General features: G+C 33.9%; 1 protein-coding gene across 1 annotated transcript in view; it reads right to left on the bottom strand.

Annotated features, from left to right (window-relative positions):
* Positions 1–4016: 4016 nt before the first annotated feature.
* The window catches only part of LOC132742130 (fibrillin-2-like), a gene marked incomplete at its 5' end in the record, with an annotated part of 44033 nt that continues 32815 nt past the window's right edge, over positions 4017–15234 (bottom strand). Inside the window, 10 exon segments of the mRNA XM_060730452.1 lie at positions 4017–4060; positions 5150–5854; positions 6758–6916; positions 7603–7696; positions 8070–8139; positions 8443–8621; positions 9111–9196; positions 9994–10506; positions 11265–12026; positions 14056–14835. Coding sequence (XP_060586435.1) covers positions 4017–4060; positions 5150–5854; positions 6758–6916; positions 7603–7696; positions 8070–8139; positions 8443–8621; positions 9111–9196; positions 9994–10506; positions 11265–12026; positions 14056–14835 — 3392 coding nt within the window.

Raw genomic sequence — 15234 nt, 5'->3', positions numbered from 1 at the left:
CCCGTCACACCTTCTATCTACACACAAATCTCCGTATAAGTTTGTTTCGCATCCCAAAGAAAACAAATACCTGTGTACCTTTCGCATACATCAAAACCATTTTTATCATCTTTGCAACCTTTGCTACATTTTTTCAACGCAGGACAGCTCCTTTTTACCCCTTTCTACAATCAATGCAATAAACCCCACTATCCTGGTCACAAGACTCGCAATTCGAAGAAACAACTCTTTTGACATTTAATGCCATGAAAACCTATTTCCACAAAACCACTAGAGCAAAGTCCGTTTTGAAAACTAACATGATCCATCTAAGCAATTAGAACATGAAAATTGACATTTGTCACCATACGCGTAAGGCCAACACTCACAACTTCCATCAGAGCGATTGCAAGTTCCGTTTACACAATAACAACCTGAAACCAACGGACAATAATGTCCAATGTGAGTAAAGTTCTTAGAAATTTCTTAGGACGTAAATGATAAAACTGATTTGAAACACTGAAGCAAGGTTATAGCAACCATGGAGATTTTTGAAGTTCGTACAACAAATAAAAGCAGAAAAAGGAGATTAGCTGAAGCAAATCGGATAAAACACAAGAAATGTGGCAAGGAAAAAGGAGAACACAAACTACAGAACTTTAAAGCTAAAGTGACTGTACTATGCTGATAAGAAGTCTACTCAAGCATGATTAGCTCCCCTATGTGATTAGATCAAATGACCGTGATATTAAGGAGAGAATATTAAGCCCCTAAAATACATACCTTTCTTATTTACCTTTATATCCAGCTGCCGGTGTCACGACCTTGCAAAATCTGAAATGATTACCTTTTTGCTTCAACTTACATTTTGTTAATTAATACTTACCCTTTTTATGTTTTAGTCCATTTTAGAAGAAATCAATCGTAAAAACTGAAATGACTAAAAATTAATCGTTGGACAAATACAATACCTTGAACAGCACAATTTTTGCCTTTAGGTGAAGTCTGACAATCCGCACAATATCCCGTAAACTTATCGCATGATCCGTCTGAGCAGATTGAAAGACATTCCTTGGTACACTTGTTCCCATACACGTTAGGTGGACAATCGTTTACACAGTTTCCATTTGCTTGTTCACAGCCACCGTCTCTACACGAGTCACATCTCTGGTCGCAATTTGTATCAAAGTAATAAGGGAATGCATTTTCCCCTTGTTACATCTTCCATTTTTGCCTGTCACAAAAATTCCCTTTTGGGGCAATTTGAGCCAAATTTTCACCATTTTCCCCAGTTTCCCTCCCCTTTGTAAAACCCGCTTCACACCAAAATCGCATAAACCCATCAACTGCCTCACATTCCTTCATTTTTCTTGGGCCCAAACCCCTTTCACATGTTTGAACTTTCACTTTCTGTTTTAAAACGTATTTTTCCCCCCCAGCCCGCGCGGCAAAACCCGGGGAAAGGGAAAACCAAAACATTTTTGGGTTTTCACTGATCGCAGTTTCCGCAAGACTCCGCCATTTTAAAGGGTGTAGTTTTCCCCTTTTTTTACAAACCGTAAACAATTACCATTTGGGCCCGAAAATTTCCCTTGGCGTCCTAGGGGTTGCGTGGCACAATTAATGCTGCATGTATCACTGCATGCCGGTAAACCAAAATAATTGTCCACACAGGCTGTGCACGCACCGGTTTGAATATCACAGGTTTTACACACTGCTTTACAAGGAAGATTACATTGACTACCATACCAGCCTTCAACGCAACCTGAAACCAAACAAACTCTGTTCAGTGTATGCACTTTTTAGTTTTATATCTTATTCAAAATGTCAAACGATTAAAAATTATGTTTGCTGTTTTTGGCCGGTTTTATGTGACAAAAATCGAATACATTTCAAAGAAATATGTGCTTACAGTCCCAACTTATCTTCACTAACAGAAAATTAGATTTCATGGAAAAATTACACAAGATTAGAAATTGCTACAGATGAGTTAAAATTTTTAGTTTCACTACAATTTGTTAACTCGGCATTTTAACGTACAGATCGTCTAAGGAAAAAAATTAAGTTTTAAAAAAAATTTTCAATTTTTTAAAAATTTTTAAAAAACTGTAAAACCTTGGCCCAATTTAATCTTTAAAATATCTTTTAAAAAAGTTCACTATTTCCGACCACATATCATCTTTTATTATTTAAATTAAAACAAACATATTTTGAACTAAATACTGATTTCAGAAGAAGAATTGAATGCTTTTTTTCGATTGGTTAAGACAACATTAAGTTTATGTGAATAAACAGAGAAACAGCCAATCATTCAATCATACAGGTATATAAATGGCAAAATATCAACGCTTATAGGGTCAAAATCGTCTTACCCTGTAAACAGTTTCCATTGGCGGCATTACATTGTTTATTAAGACAATTATCACATGAATCTTCACATTTTGACCCAAATCGACCAGATTTGCATCCATTGGTACATGTTCCATCCCGCGAACAAGTGAAACTATTAAAATAAAGAAAACATAGTCTCATTTTGCCTCTTTGTTACTAAGCGAAAGTAAATGATTGTGTACCGCCGACAGAGTTAAAAAAATAAGTGAAAAATACAGACATATATATTTCACTCAACAGAACTAATCAATTGTAATATTCATTGATCAATCAGAAAATGGGGTTGAAGATAACGTTTAAAAGAACCGTATGATTTACAATATTTTAATAAATTCCATAATTACTGTTAAAGATCCTGTGTGTTGTGATCAAAGTGGTAAACCACACTAAGTGAAATTATATATATGTACATAATTATGCAAATAAAACAATTTTCAAGCATCGAAAAATATGTAAAATATGTACTGCAAATAATTGTGCATATTATATGTAATCATTAAAATATATGCATTCATTTCTTATTGTAAAATATGACTTAAACTTTATAGAAAATAAATGTTTTATAACCTCCCTTTATTTACAAGAAATGTTAAATTCGGTAATAAATTTAAAAATAATGCTTTTTGGAACCAACAATATTGATAAATCTTAATTTGAGCATCATACTTATGATTTAAAACCATAAAAAATTGTGTTACAGGATTTTTAAGCCAATTAAATTCAATTCAAAACTCATGCAAAGCAAATTTGCATTTTATTTTAATTTAATATTTACTTCTAAAATATCAAACATATGAAACTTTAAAATAACTTTCCCGTTTTAAGGTTTTCGATTTTTTTAATACCTTTTTTACATGTACAAAATCACAATTTAATTTGCAATAAGCAAGGTTTTTTTAAAAATTTATAAAAAGTCATTAAAATCAAGCGCAAAGGGTTTAAAATATATTAGAAGAAAAAAGGGTTTTCTGTCTGATAATAAAAGGGGCATTTTCCCATAAAAATTTTTACTAGGTATTACTACAAGGCTATTTAAAGTATTTTGTTTCACCTAATTTAATTGAGTGAAAAGGGCGGGTTTTTAAATAAAAAATAAAACAATTTCCTTTTCATCCCTCCCCTTTCATTTTCCCGATCGCATTTTTTAAAACCCTAAAAAAACCGACCTTTCCGTACCCTTTTCCCCCTTTTGTTTTATTTCATTTTGTCTGTTTCCCGCCGTGGTCACAATTTTCAACGGCTGGTAAAAACGCGGGGCCCAAAAAAAAAACTTTTTTTTTTAAAAAAAAATAGAACTTTATTTTTTTAAATTTTTTTTGGGGCTTTAAAGGGTGTATCATGTGTAGGGACAGAAATATTTTACATAATAAAAAACCCGACCACGTTTTTTTAAAATGCAATAAAAAAAAAAAATTATTTTTAAAAATAAAAATTTCTTTTTAATTTTTATTTATTAACATAATTTCAGCCCTTTCTCGATTGAATGTGGGCCGGGGGGTGATATGATAAATTAAATTTTAAAAATAAATTTTTTATAATTTTTTTTAAACCCTAGTATCCAAAAAAGGCCCCCCCATTTTCACATTTTTCCTGAATTCTCTTACACCGGGTTGGGCCCAAAACAAAAATTTTTTCCCGGGCATCTTTTATTTTACACGTTGGGTTTTCCCTAGAAAAGTGGCATTACAAACTGAAAAATTTAAAAACAACAAGGGTCTATGACAAAACTGAGTGCATAAACAGTACCTAATATGGCTGATGTAGTAAATGAATCTAACTTCAATGAGTCAGGTACCTGTGTTTTACCGCATATACACTATGGAGCAATGTATGATACAAACTTATGTGACTTTGTTGCTTTCCCTCACTCCAACAAGCTCAATCAAACCAAGACTGCTACATGTTTATAGCTGAGGAGTGTATTCCTTAACGTTTACATTTTTCTACGGGACTCAAAATCACAGGCAAGTTTCGATGAAACAATCGGATGCTAAATTGAAAATTAAGGTTGTTAACTCCTAATGGGCAATATAAGGAACTTAAACAAATGACACTATTGTTTAGTTAAATTCGTTAAAGGACACCTGTTTGCAACAAAAGAACAATATTTACCCGACAGAGTTGGACTTGTAGACACATTTCTGAGCTAAAACCCGATTATTAAAAAGGGCTCTTTTTCAGAAATAAGAAAACTGTTAATATGTTGAAATATCGTCACGTCATTATGTAAGTAATTTCCAATTAATTACTGTAAACAAACGAAAACACCACTCAACTTACAAACCACACGATCTAAATGATCGTTTCTACTCAAAGTGATTGAATATGTAAACAAAAACGTCACCTTAACAACCTAAAATCGATTTATTGAGGTGCGGTATTTTAAGGTTTGTCCAAAAGTAAATTGATAAGTCTTGTCAGATACATTTTTACCATGTAGTTTGAATTTATTTTCAGGTCCCAGTCTTTCTATATCATTAACATTGTTTAGCCAATAAATACCTATAATAATGACAAAATTACAATCAATCATTTTCTCTTCCTTTAAAAGATGTGAGAGATACACGAACATTGTTTAAAAAGAAAATGATGAGGTTTGAACCAGTTTTGATGAATTAATAGTTATTTAAGAACACTTAAATACCCTTCAAAGTTGAGGTAATGTATTCGGAGTATACAATCATTAGATGTACACGCATATAGTGCTGACAAATATAACAAAATGCAGTCCCGTTTATAGAATTTGATTAATATTCATATTAACTAACAAAATAGTTACCTTGGACCCGACAATTTGGTCCAACAGGATCCTTTGCACAGTCAGGACAGCCTCCTTCAGGATCACAAGTGCCATCCACACATGTATTCTTACATGGATTGTCACAGCGTGTGCCATAGTAACCTAGTTGACAACCATCATAACATTGTCCATTGCTTGGGTCACAACCACTACTTCCGGCACAATGTGTACTACACGTACCAGTACAATCGCCACCATAGAACCCATCAGCGCAACTTATATCGCAAGAGTCTTCAAAATCTGTACACAGTCGATCTTTACAACGCATGCTACATACACCTGAGCAAGTTTCACCATAAAATGTACTAATGCAACCTTTTGAGCACTTTCCATTTAAATAGCCACATACACGGTTGTTATTTTCATCTGGTAGGCAGTTGCTATTGCAAGCTTGAGTACAATCTTCCCGCCAAAATCCAACCTTGCACGCTTTTTCTGAGCAGAACCCAGTAGTCTTGTTGCAGAATAAAAGAGTATTTACTCCAATGTGAGTTCCAACACAATTTGAACTGCATATCGACTGGCATTCTGTACCCCATCGTCCAGCTGCACACGTTATGCAATCTCCGCTCTGTCGCTCGCACGATCCGCACACAGAAGAACATTGCGTCTCGCAATCGGATCCGTACCAACCGTCTTGGCAACCGGAGGAACACTCGCCATTGGCTTGGTCGCATCCTGTTCCTATCAAATGAAATTAAAAACTTTCATCTCGTCGGACATTTTTAATTCTAAAATCTCCATAAACAGTTTAAGGACTACTAGTATATCTTAATTCTAAATATGTTAATGAGAATAAAATAATTGGATTAGATTGATATTAAACGTGTAGACGGAATGCACTAAATACAACGCAAACAAATAAATACTCAAAATAATCTGGAACTTTCTCCGATGTTTTGTTTGTTTTTGGTGTGAGGTGAGGGGTAGGATGTGTACTGGTCGAAATGATCGGCACGAACAGTCAAAAGATTTTAGCTCTTCACGTAATCTTACTTAAACGAATTTATTTCACACACTTTTTAACAATGTATATGATCATATACAATGAATTTCAAGTTTCAAACAAAATAAAATTACTTTAAAATTCAAATACACCTAACAAATACTCACATTTCTATCTCTTTGTTGTGATATTTAAAGACAGTCTTTTTATATTCATATTAAAGATTTGAAGCATTGCACCCTTGGGACAAAAATGATCTAGTCTTTTTAAATTAATACCTTTTCATATCTCCATCATACTTAAGCATATTTATATAGTAAAATAGACAAATTCGTTTTTCAGTATGTTTGAATAATGAAATCATACACTTTCAGATCCATATTATATGCATAAAGCAATGTTAATGTCAAATAGTTAAATATAGTTCTTCCCTAAAGATAAAGAAGTACTATAATTTTACAAGTTGATAAAAGCAAAATATTGATCAGATATAAAAATATATGCCTAATAAGCAACATTTTAGAAACCTCGATAAAACATTTGTTTAGAATGTAACTGGATTTTGAGGGTATAATTGGACTATAATAATTAAAAGTGAAATAATTTTCGTTCGGGCTTGTTATAATTTTAGACATGGATACCTGGTTTACAGTGGGCGCACGCTAACTCGCATTTGTCTCCATAAAAACCTGCAGGACAACCCTGACAAACATCGGTATACCGTCCACACTGGTCATACAAGCAATTATCACTAGTGCAGTTTTCGCCGCAGGTATTTCCTCTTTTACCACGTGAGCACTCTGTAAAAATTCACACAATTTACTTCTGTAGTAAAATGGAAGTAAAATAAGGTTCTTCGTCTTCGCATTTACAGGAGACATTTGTGTGAATTTACATGAAATAATAAAACTAGAAGTTAGTACTTAAAATAATCTAAAGAAAAATTTGGCATCAAAGCAACATCTACGCTATATTAACACTATAACGTATAGGGATAAGTTATTACTTAAACAATTGCCTAATGACATTTTCTCACGCCGAGGACAGAATTCAATAAAACACTTTTAAATGTGTTATAAGCAGGTAAAGTTAAGCAACTATATATTCCTTAATATTATATCTAAAAAGCCAGGTACATTTACGAGACAATCTAGTTGTTTATTAATGGAAAAGCAAACACTTGTTTGTACAAGCGTAGAAGTATATTTTTTATAATGCACATTCTTATACTAAAAACATCAAAACAGAGCATAGGTGGCTTTACACGTTTTCTTCAAAAAAAAAAAATTATAACATTTTGTATTTGTTTCATAAATTGAAATGTCATTATAATTTATTTCAATATATACACTTCATTTCTAATGTTATACGCTTATTTGTCTAGCACATGTGCATACAATTCGATCACGACCCATATATAAATAAATCAATTGATGTACAAACCAGTATAACAACAAAATTTGATAAACAGATGGATTTGAAATACCTGCTGAGGGACAGTTAGGCCCAGGATCTATCGTTGAACAGTCGTCACATGTTCCTGCAAGTCGAGAACATGTTCCATCGGTACATTTAGAAACCTACAACATAATAAATGAGTAAATAATAGAAATATACATTTGATATATGTTGAATATCAAACAAAACTGTTTAAAAAATAAACATATTAACCATTAAATATTCCAATTTCGTAAATAACATATCATAGCTTTTAAATAACAAGCAATTAGTGTTGGTAAATCAGTAAATAAGTCAAAAAGGGAACCAAAACGAACACCTTTTACATCAAACCGTGATCTATTAAATTGTTGTTAATACACATGTCTATCACTTAAAGGATAAGCAGAATTTTATCTCTGATTGAAAATAGTATTCAATAAACATCCAATTGTAAAAAGGACACATGTCCATTTTAACGTAATATCACGATTTCATAAAAAGTTTTGAACTTACAGCGCTACACTGGAACTGACACTCTTCTCCATACCAGCCAACCTCACACCCTTTAAGACAATACCCAGTCCTGCAAAACAAATGGGGTTTTTCTTGTTTCTCTTAAACGCAATCTTCTTAATACGGTATCAATGAATTCATAGTATATGTAATATCCTTTCAGACCAGTCAGAACAAAGACAGACACCGAGAATAAAACATGAATAATAAGCATTATTTTGTGTTTGATAAGAGTTTTACCCAACATATCATATGCTAGATTGTAATAATAATTTTGACTTTGACTTTCAAACACATTGAACACTTTTATTTATTTTCTGTCAAGTTCCATAACATCGAAACTGCTTTTTATTTTATAAAATGTGTTTCATACCTGTTGCAGACATCGTCCACACAATTTCCATTACACGGTGAAGCGCATGTCAAGCCATAAAATTTGGAGGCGGTGCAACCATACAAACATTCTGCAGTGTCTTTGTTACAAGTTTTACTGTCACAATTGTAATTACAATCCTTCTCACAGCTGGCTCCCCACTTACCATCAATACAACCCTAGAATGTAAGGAATGTAAAGGGTAAATGTAATGGACACAATCATGTTAAAATATTTAAGCTTTCAGAAACCGTATAGTCAAATAAGTGATCTCTCTGTAACGAACTTGCGACAAAACCAAAAAAGGATATAAGATTATAAGATAAAACCATAGACAAGGCATATACTTGGCGTGTCTCAACATCCAGAACGTTAATTAGAAGAAAGCATCCAATAATTTTAATTATTTTTGAAAGAAAAATACAAAAAATGTCAACAGGCATACCTTAAATATGTACCTTTTATATGTTTGTGTGTTATTGAACAGTGTTAACAAATTAAGAAATTTTAAGTTCCGGCCATCGATATAAATAAAACACATGGAAACTAAATTTTGCACGAACAATTATGTTGTAAGTTGTCTGTGTTTTAAATTCCCTGTAAAAATAATTTGAACTGAGCATTGAACTACCCCATGAAAATTGTAATTAAATACAACTTCTAATTACCTGTCTGCAGTTAGCTTCTGTAACAACACATTCTTTGTTTTTACAGTTAGAACTGCATTCTGCATTACATCTTTGGCCATACCAACCTTATAAAATACAATAATTCTAAAATATAAAAAAATGTACTAATCTCAAGCTAACAAAACATTTGTAATAGGTAAAACATATCTATTGTAACAAAAAATATATGTATATGTTTTTTGTTTTTTGTTTTTGCAGTATCATCATCTCTCAATACGATTTTCTGGTTGGGTTTTACGTCCTATCAACACAGTATAGGTTATATCGCGACAGTCCAACTTTACGGGTTGGTGAAAACTTAAGTTTCCCCTCCGTGCGTTATTTCAGGCATGAATGGGCACCTGAGTAGAACTACCAACGCTCCGAAGGTTACAGGATAGCTTCCTCACTTGAAAGAGTTCGAAGTTCTTGTCGGGATTCGAAGCCACAGCGGTGAGAGGCAAATGATTTGAAGTCAACGACCTTAAACACTCGGTCACAGACGCATCTAGCTTTTACTACAACATCTTGATATACAGATATATTGGAAAGTTAATGTGGCAATTTGAGAGACATATTGTCGTGCAATTAATAAGAGAATAAAGACAATTAAAAATAATACTGTAGACTATTTCGTTTTATATATTTTCTTATATTTGTAACATGTACCTGTCACTCACGAATATGTTTCTAAATGTATTTAGACATTATCGGTACTTTCATTTGATAAAAAGTAGAGCAATCTTTCTTAAACATTTTATTCCAAACATTTCTCACTTTCAATACTTGCTTAATCACCATTTTAATAGATTTATTCAGCTTAAGTTTTCAACCCGAAATGATCACAATGTTTTTTTTTAATAGAATAATTTTAGAAACATACCATTTAAACAAGGTGAACATGTTCCGGCGTCTATATCACATGACACATCTTTACAGTATTGGCTACATCTTTCAGTGCATTGCGCAGTGAAATATCCAACTTGGCAAACTTTAGTATCGCATTCTCCGGAAAACCGGTTGCATGTGATAATACCATTACTATTGGCTTGGCATGTAGCAGCACAATCTAATGAACAATTTGTTCCATACTTTCCGGTTTTGCACGATATACATTCTCCGCTGGTTAGGTCACATTCATTGCACCCAGGATGCTTACATTCCGTCGAGCAGGTAAGTTTGTACCAACCTGGATCACACTTATCGATGCAAATACCGTCGCTTTGATAGCATGTGTCTGTGCCACAGTGAGGACAATCAGAGTCACAAATTCTGCCGAACTTCTGCGGTAGGCATGAACTACACGACCCGTCTTCTCGCGAGCAAGTACCATCTGCGCAATAACGTGAGCAATCAAATTCACAAAATACACCCCACTTGTTTATAGGACTACATGCTGAAATAATAGAATACATTCCAAATTGTTAATTTTTTAACAGTACTGCAGCAAATTTAATACCCAACACCAAACAAGCAAATATAAGCAGCTACTGCGCATGTGTAAGCAAAGCTTTTTATGCAAAATTTAAAATCATTCAATCTGGTCACTAAAATGTTTCTAATGTGAAATGAATCTATTTCTATGACATGGTCGATTGCAAATTATAACACTTTTAATGTAAACTAAACATTGATTTAATATAAATGAGATAAACTGATGCAAAATGGATATAACTTTGTATTCAGATATTTGTGACACAATATGTTACTGCATTGGCTAGAATCAATATCTTTCTTAAAATTGTATTGCTTTAACTGACAGTAAGCTGACTAAAGGTGATGATCTAATCAGGACACACTATCAATAACGATACATCTTCAAAAACTAAAAGCGGTTATGAAGTGTCAATTAGTTCAGTAAGAACGTGGAATAATTTCACAATGGTTATTTAAGAATGTGAGTAACAATCAAAAGTGAGGTAAGAAAAGAAACAAAACATAAAATGGAAAATGATAACAGAACAATAAAAAAGCTTCTAATGGATTAATGAATCATTGATTATGTATGTAAATGATAATCTAATTTTCTAAGGCATTTACTCTGTTAATAGAAGGGAATACTTAAATCGGGCTGATAACTGGTTTGATTTTCATCTATATATCTATCTTAATGTACTAAGAGAATTTCTTGATTTGTTTCTCAAATATCTGTACCTGCAGTTCTGCATAGAGGTCTGGGATTTTCCGTTAAACATTCCAAGCACGTGCCTTCACTTTGGTCACATGTGCCATCATTGCATGTGAGTTCAATTTGGCACTGCGACTGACAGGTAGCACCCCAATATCCTTCAAGACATCCTTCGACACATTGCCCTGTTCTGTTACAATTCTGGTTAACGCAATTGATTGGACACGCCTGACTGCACTGCGGTCCATACCAAGTTTTATCACAATCGTCTACGTCACATATTCCTGTGTCAATGTCACATGTTCGATATCCTAAGCTACTTATACCACAATGGTTGTTGCAAACATTGCGACATTCTCTTCCATAATACCCAGGCAAACAGGTATTTTCTGCACAGACGGCGGTAAACCTCTCACATTTCACACTTCCATCAAGTTGACTTGGTGAGCAAAATTCACTACAATTGGAGTCGCAGTTGTTTCCCCATAACTTTTCTTTGCAAGAAGAACACTCACCAGAAGATACACTGCACTTCAGACAGCCATTGTGTTTGCAAGGCAAAGTACAAGTTGAAGTATAAAACCCATCATCACATCCGTTGATGCATACGCCTGTTTCTTGAATACAATTGTCGCCTTTGCAGTTTCCACATTGGATGTCGCATTCATTTCCGTAGAAGTCGGTTATACAGGAATCACATTTCTTATCATACCGGTCGCACACCATATCTTTGCAGTTTTGTGGACATGTGTTATTACAAAACAAACCATGAAATGGGGCGTCACATGCTGAAAACAAACACCGCTTTCCGGTTGATATGCCATTTCGAAACATCCATTTTATATATATATATATAACATAAAGAAAGCTAGAGAAAAATGAGTTCTGACCAAAGATACCTTTTCAAAATGTAGGTATCAGTAACTGAACTGCAGAATGATGATGCAAAGGAACACAAACAACATATTAACTTAGATATCATTAAATCACAGAAGACATATTCTTTACACACATCAAGATAATGGATAACTAATAAGATAAGGTAATTTTTATTTCATTGTTGCAGATTTAAAAATGAGTTTCTAGTTCTTTTAAAAACAAATCATAACCCATGTAAACAAGCGCAAAAAGTTTAGTGTCAATCAATTTTCTTTTTTTCTAATTAAATCAAACACCATATTATTCCATTAATACTTTGATATCAAATCTAAAAAAATATTAGAAATATTAGTTCAGTCTTTTTAAACAACGGTTAGTGAAAACACTATTTCTTTTTTTCCTGATAAAAAAAATTAAAGAAAGAAGTACCATGCACCAAAGACGTGCTCATGCGAAATGAGAAAGCAATAAATCTGTAACACTTAGTGGTAAACGATACATTCATTTCGTTTACCGCCCATTACAAATATTAGAACCAAACATATTCCTACATGCGAGTCCAAAACATTCACTATTTTGCCAATTTAGTCATTCTTTTACCTGCATCTCTGCAGAGTCTAGTCTTAGGCTCCAAACAGTCCAAGCAATATCCTTCAATTCCATCACAATTGTCATTGATACAAGTAGAAATACATTCCTTTTCACAGAACTGACCAAATGTATTGATAACACAACCTTCTATACAGGTACCATCACGTTTACAGGTGTGGTTTATACCCGCACATGAGCTACTACAAGCAAGATCACAGGTCTCACCATACCATCCATTGGTACACCCGTGTTCGCAATAGCCCGTGGAAAAGTCACAATAAATCTGCCCATTTGTATCACTATGCCGGCAATTGGTATGGCACTCCTTTATACATTTGTCTCCATAATAACCCGGTGTACATTGACTTTCATGACAAAATCCGTTGTCTTTTGCGCAGTAAGTATTACCATCAAGCGATTTAGCACAATACTGGCTACATGATATATCACACTGTATCCCATATAGTCCAGGAAGACAGTCAACGCATTCACCGGAAACACGTGTACAAGTTTTGCATCCGGGATATTTACATTTCGTTCCACATGTGTCAGTATAAAACCCGTCTCTGCATCTTTCCTCACAGTGACCATTGAACTGATTGCAGTTTCCAATAAGGCAGTTTTTGCTGCAAACTTCTTGGCATGTGACACCATGGAAACCATCAATACAACCAAGACACTCCCTTTCTAATCGTTTACATGCCTCTTTGCAGGTCAAAGGGCATGTTTCATTGCAAAAAAGACCAAATTTTCCAACGCGGCAATCTGTAATTCGTTTTAGGTTGTATGAAACAAGTATTATTTTAAAAACATATTATTTTGAAAATTATTGAATGAACATGATCTATCTATATTCAATCTACCAATCGCTCGCATCAGCTAAGCAAGTGATCAAACAGCTGAAACAGTGTCGTTCTTTAAAGCGTTGTCTTACATTGATTAGCAAATGTTTTGAACAGCGACTGAAAACAAAGCACAAGAAAGGTAATACTCTCGTACATAAATCCTCCAAGACATATTGTATGTCTTAGATAGAAAACAAAACCATTCCGTGCTTGCAAATGCTTTCTTTATTTAAACAAACATTAATGAAAACACACAAGTGCTACTATGTTCCCATGCAATTTGCATATAAAACAGTTATACCAAGAAAAACATATTATATACATCAAACGTGAAAGTAGAGAAATGACTTTTCATGCAGTAATAATGAAATATTAACAGAGCAAGGGAGATAGACAAAAAGAAAAAAGAACGTTGATTAAGGAATTTTGATACATGATAATGTGTATAAATGTGCTCCCATTCAATGATGCAGTAGATGCCAATGATTGCTACAACGATTACCTGCGCTTCTACACAGTGGACTCTGTTCTTCGACGGGCTTTAAGCACTCCGTGCAAATTCCAGTTTCTCTATCACATTTACCATTGTTACATGTACTAGCACATGTTTCCGTACAATAAATCCCATAAAAGCCCGGCAAACATCCGAGCTGATCATCACAACGACCGTTTCTATAACAAATGTCATCAACACAGAAACTGCTACATTTAATATTGCAGATATCACCGTACCATCCATCTTTGCAGCCATCATCACATTCACCATCATAAAAATCACAACTACCTTTAAGAGAGGATTGTTCATCTGAAGGAAGGCAGTTTGCACTGCACTCATTTCTGCACTGTGGAGAATAATATCCTACCACACAAGCAGGTATATTGCAATTGCTTGTATCCTTATCACAATATATCAGTCCTGTGTTGTTAGGCAGGCAGGCGGTACTGCAATTACTTTCACAATTTTCACCCCATAATCCTTGTTTGCATGTAGCGCAATTCCCGTTGGATCGATCACAAGACTCACAACCATCAAATATACATCTTTGATCACAACGTGGTCCGTAGAAACCATCATCACACTCTGAAACACATGTTCCGTCACTCTGAAAACAAGTGATACCCTTACAGTTTCCACATTCTTGGTCACAAAAATCGCTCCAATAACCTGCTACACATGAATCGCAAACTGCACTATATCTTACACAAGTTGAATCGCAATTGTCAGGACAAGATATGTTACAATACAATCCATTGAAGTAGACGTCAGATATTGGTGGACACTCTGAAAAAAATTAAATAATAATAATTAAACAGTGTATTCTAGATTCAGTTTAATGATTTTATATGCTCTAGGTTTAAAACTGATCAATACCAACAACCAATTGTAATATATTTTTGTAGGTTAATATGAGATTGAAAGCGTTAGTAGTATTCAGAAATACAACCTGGACCTGCAAGTGTATATTTCAAAAGTATGTGGGAGAACAGAAAAGTGCAATATCAAATTTAAAAAGTACGTTGATAAAGAAATGTCTATAGAAAAGTTTTTTTGTCGCGAGTACTGTGTTTGATATAAAATATAACCAGACATGAACAACAAGTAAATCCAGATGCAATATTGGAGACTAGTTCTCCTAAATGAGAAATCAAAGGTATCACAAGAGACAATTAAGCCTATGAT

The sequence above is a fragment of the Ruditapes philippinarum genome, unplaced genomic scaffold, assembly GCF_026571515.1.
Source record: "Ruditapes philippinarum isolate M1 unplaced genomic scaffold, ASM2657151v2 ctg6019_1_1_1_1, whole genome shotgun sequence".
NCBI lineage: Eukaryota > Metazoa > Mollusca > Bivalvia > Venerida > Veneridae > Ruditapes > Ruditapes philippinarum.
This window is presented reverse-complemented; position numbering and strand designations above follow the sequence as displayed.